The sequence below is a fragment of the Gavialis gangeticus genome, unplaced genomic scaffold (assembly GCF_001723915.1).
Source record: "Gavialis gangeticus isolate Ggan-Ray unplaced genomic scaffold, GavGan_comp1, whole genome shotgun sequence".
Lineage (NCBI taxonomy): Eukaryota > Metazoa > Chordata > Crocodylia > Gavialidae > Gavialis > Gavialis gangeticus.
In genome coordinates, this window is record NW_017729034.1 from 18,729,240 (window position 1) to 18,733,004 (window position 3,765).

General features: G+C 49.5%; 1 protein-coding gene across 3 annotated transcripts in view; it reads left to right on the top strand.

Moving 5' to 3' along the window:
- PPP2R5D (protein phosphatase 2 regulatory subunit B'delta) overlaps positions 1-3,765 on the top strand; it is a 103,015-nt gene that overhangs the window by 30,861 nt on the left and 68,389 nt on the right. For 2 of the 3 annotated variants that reach the window (XM_019526922.1, XM_019526924.1), the window contains exon 3: positions 3,421-3,620. In XM_019526922.1, coding sequence (XP_019382467.1) covers positions 3,552-3,620 — 69 coding nt within the window. In that variant the 5' untranslated portion in view covers positions 3,421-3,551. Of the gene's footprint in view, positions 1-3,420; positions 3,621-3,765 lie in introns of those variants that run through there. The other variant, XM_019526923.1, reaches the window with a different exon arrangement.

The window sequence follows — 3,765 nt, forward strand, 5'->3', positions numbered from 1 at the left end:
GGATGGAGTCCATAAAACTAGCAATTACCTGCCATTGCCTTAAGGCAATGACCAGGAGTACCTTTGGTCCTAAGGGTAAGACCTGGCTTGGGAAACCCTGGGTCAGCCTACCTTTCATCAGAAATTGATATCATCAAGGTGTGGCAGGTGAGTAAAGGGGAGATGGCCCTAATGGGAGTCAGGTTGGCAAGGGCTGAGCGGCCACCAGGGGGCATTGCAGCCACCCCTGGGACAAGGACTTTCTATAACTACAGACTGTAGTAATGGAAAGCAGGCCTCTTGAACTGATATACTAGTCTTTCAGTGGGGGAAAGATGTGTGCATGAACTAGGAAGTTCCTTGTGTACTTCCAGCACAACATAAACACCAAGCTTATTGAGCCATGGTAGAGATCATCCTCAAATCAAAGGATTGCTGATAACAAAACACCCAGTTGAGTCTGGTTCCAAGAAATCCTAGAAATGCCAGGCTAGAAGGGACTTGGATAGCCCCCTAGCTCACCTTCTTGCTCCAAAACAGGGTCAAGTGTGTAGTGTTTCTTATGCCTGCAGGATCTCACTTCACTGAGGCAAATGAGCTTAAAAACTTGAGGGTGGTTGAAAAGCTGCTATTGCTTATAGCCAGTTGTCCTAAATTTACTGATAAGAAAAGCCACTGTATGGAATTGCCTTTCTGTAGTGGCTGTTAGCCATCTGAGTGTCCCGTGAAGCCTGCCTCAGCATAGGAGTAGAGAGAGAGATTCTGCAGAGACATGCATCCTGGTCATGGGCAAGTCATAATACTTGTTGTGATTCTTTGTTGCAAAAGGGGTTCCAGAATTAAAAAAAGTAATAAAAAACATTTAGCCTTTGTGGTTTGGAATAGCTCCCAAAGAGAGGCTGAGTGCAAGGTGATATGTTGGTGTTTGCCAGCAGCCTGAGAGGGCAGCTCCATGAAGGCATGAACTGCGTGGTTTAGTAGGATGTCTTTTGAAATATATCTGGGCAGATTTTATAATCAACCTTACCTATTTCACTATTGATCATTGTAGCAGAAACATACTTTTAACGCAGGGGTGTCAAAACTGGTTGGAGGGCCAGACTCCCTCCTTCTTGGGTATGTAGCAGGCCTCACCCAGGCCCACTGATGGCAGCCTGCACCCCAACCCTGCAGGGACTCGTGCGTGCGTGCGCGTGCGCGCCCCCCTGCACTACAGCGGCTAGAACCCAGGCTTTTGCAGCAGCCGCTATGACAGCCAGGCTTCCTGCAGCAGCAGACAGTGCCGTTGTGAGATCTGGAGCATGCCAACATGAGTACCATGGCAGACAGAAACCACTGCCACTGTGGCTCCGGCTGTGGTAGTGGTGTTCCCTGCAGTGACAGCTAGAGTTCTGGCTTTTGCCAGGGCTCAGGCAGCTGCACCAGCACGATGGGTGGAGGGCAGAAACCTTTTTGCTGTGGTCAGAGCTGAGGCAGGGCTTCCCATGACAGCAGCCTGCAGCCTAGTGAGAGCCAGGACACTGGCAACCCTAGTAGCATCATGGACAAATACCGCCGCTATGACCAAAGCCCAAGTTTTGTCTGCAAATGTAGGGCTTCCTGCAGTGGCAGGATGCAGGTAGCTCCAGCACCACTGTGGTGGGATTTCCTTCAGTGACAGCCAGTGCATCGGCCAAGAGCTGGGGGCAAGGGCAGCTCCAGTGACGCCATGGTCAGAAGATCCACCACCACAGCACAGCCCACTGCTAGAGCCTGCTTCCAAACCTCCAGTCTGCTGCAGTGGAAAGTGACAGAATGCAGAGATTTTGCTGTGGATTTGGTGGCAAACTTGTTCTGAGCCTTGACTCTAAGCAGTGTGATATTCCTGACAAATGACCAGATCTTCTTAGTCATGGTGTTTCCTTTGCAATGGGGCTGGCTTGTTTTAGCTGCTTCTTTGCTAGGACTGTTACCCAGTGTTCGTAGTTACTGTCGGTAATGGGTGCTAGTGAACACTGTTTAGCTATAAGCCCAAGCAGGGACAGTGTTTTCAGCAATGGCTCAGAGGTAACCCCTTTTGCTGACATCTGCTGCCAGGCAGAGGTAATTTCCCTAGCATAGACTACTGCCTAGTACGGGTGTATGAAGCTCCGGTCCCTGATTTGATTCGGCCCAATACGGTGGCCAAATTTCCAGATTTGAATCAAATCAGAGGACCCTTTAATTTCTCTGAATCGATTTGGACCTGGAAGTGGACCAGAAGCACTTTTGGTTCACTTCTGGGTCCACTGGGGAGCATGCTGGGGGCCCACCCCCTGTGCCCTCCTGGCTCAGCGATTGGTACCTCCTGGGTCTGGGGAGGGCACCCAGGGTCCCCCTGCAGCTGATTGCTGAGCTGGTGGGATGTGGGGGGCCCCCCAGCACCCTCCCTGGCAGACCCAGAAGTGGACCAGAAGTACTTCCAGTCCGCTTCCAGGTTTGCTGCTGATCACGTGGGGGGGCTCCCACTGTGCTCCTGTGGGATGCTCCATCCACTCCACCATCGCAGCATTCATGAGCTGTGCCTGGTACCTTGATGTATGTAGAAAAAACATTTACAGCTGTGTCTGTGTCCAAATTGCTGATTCTCCGAATCAGCATTGAATCTGCAGATTCGGATTTGGCCAAATTGAATTGGAGACAGTGATCCGCATCAACAAATCAAATCACTGCCTCCAATTCGGGCCGAATCCAAATCAAATACAGCTTGTTTCGCACACCCCTACTGTCTACCAGCTGAATACAGCTGTTAGGCAGACCAGAAGTCTGTTTTTTACTCAGCCAGTGGAAAAGGCTGAAGCTTCTTGCATGCGTTTGAATACATCTGGTAGCAATATAGCAAAGAAACAATGTCATTAATAAAGGGCCTAATGTAAGTGAGGGCATGACCCATTTTGGCACCTATCTCCTTTACTAGCACGTGCTAGAGAGGGGCACTCCTGTGGCAAGAATGCTAGCTGAGGACTTGGGAGACCCAATTTCCAGTCCTGATATGACTGGGGAGCTGTACTCAGCGAAAATGTGTTTGATGTAGTGCTGATATACCTAGATCATTTAAATTATAAGTATCCCTTGTATGGAAACCTTTCTTCCAACATGTGGGTGTCTCTATTGGCTTCTCGTATGTTACATGGGAAGAGAAAATGTCCACACGGAAAAGTTACACCACACTAACTGGCAAAACTTTCCTGTCTGGGCAGGGCCTTCATTTCCCTGTGTCAGTTATCCCATCTGTAGGTAACAGGAATGAGAGCACTGCTTTGTCCCATGGCAATGTTGTGAAGCTGTACACAGTGCAGATTGTCTGATATTCGGATCATACAAAAATAGGGCTTCATGTCAAATGCTTATCTAGCCAGACATCCTGTTCAGCAGTGGGTGGTGTAGAGGAGAAACGCTTCCATGCTTTATTGTCCCTGTCAGATGCTCCCCCTCATGAACGAGAAGAGCTGTTCATACAGAAGCTGCGACAGTGCTGTGTTCTCTTTGACTTCATCTCTGACCCGCTCAGTGACTTGAAGTTCAAGGAGGTGAAGCGGGCAGGTCTCAATGAGATGGTGGAATACATCACACACAACCGCGATGTCATCACTGAGGCCATCTACCCTGAAGCTGTAATCATGGTAGGGACCTTGGCCAGCTTTCTGTGATTTTTCCCATAAGGGGCTGGGGTCATCAGGACTGGGAGAGGCTGTTTGTGCATGCCAAGAAATTAAAACTGTGGAGAGGAGTGAGTGAGGGCAGCTAGTGAAAGGAAAGATAACTTGT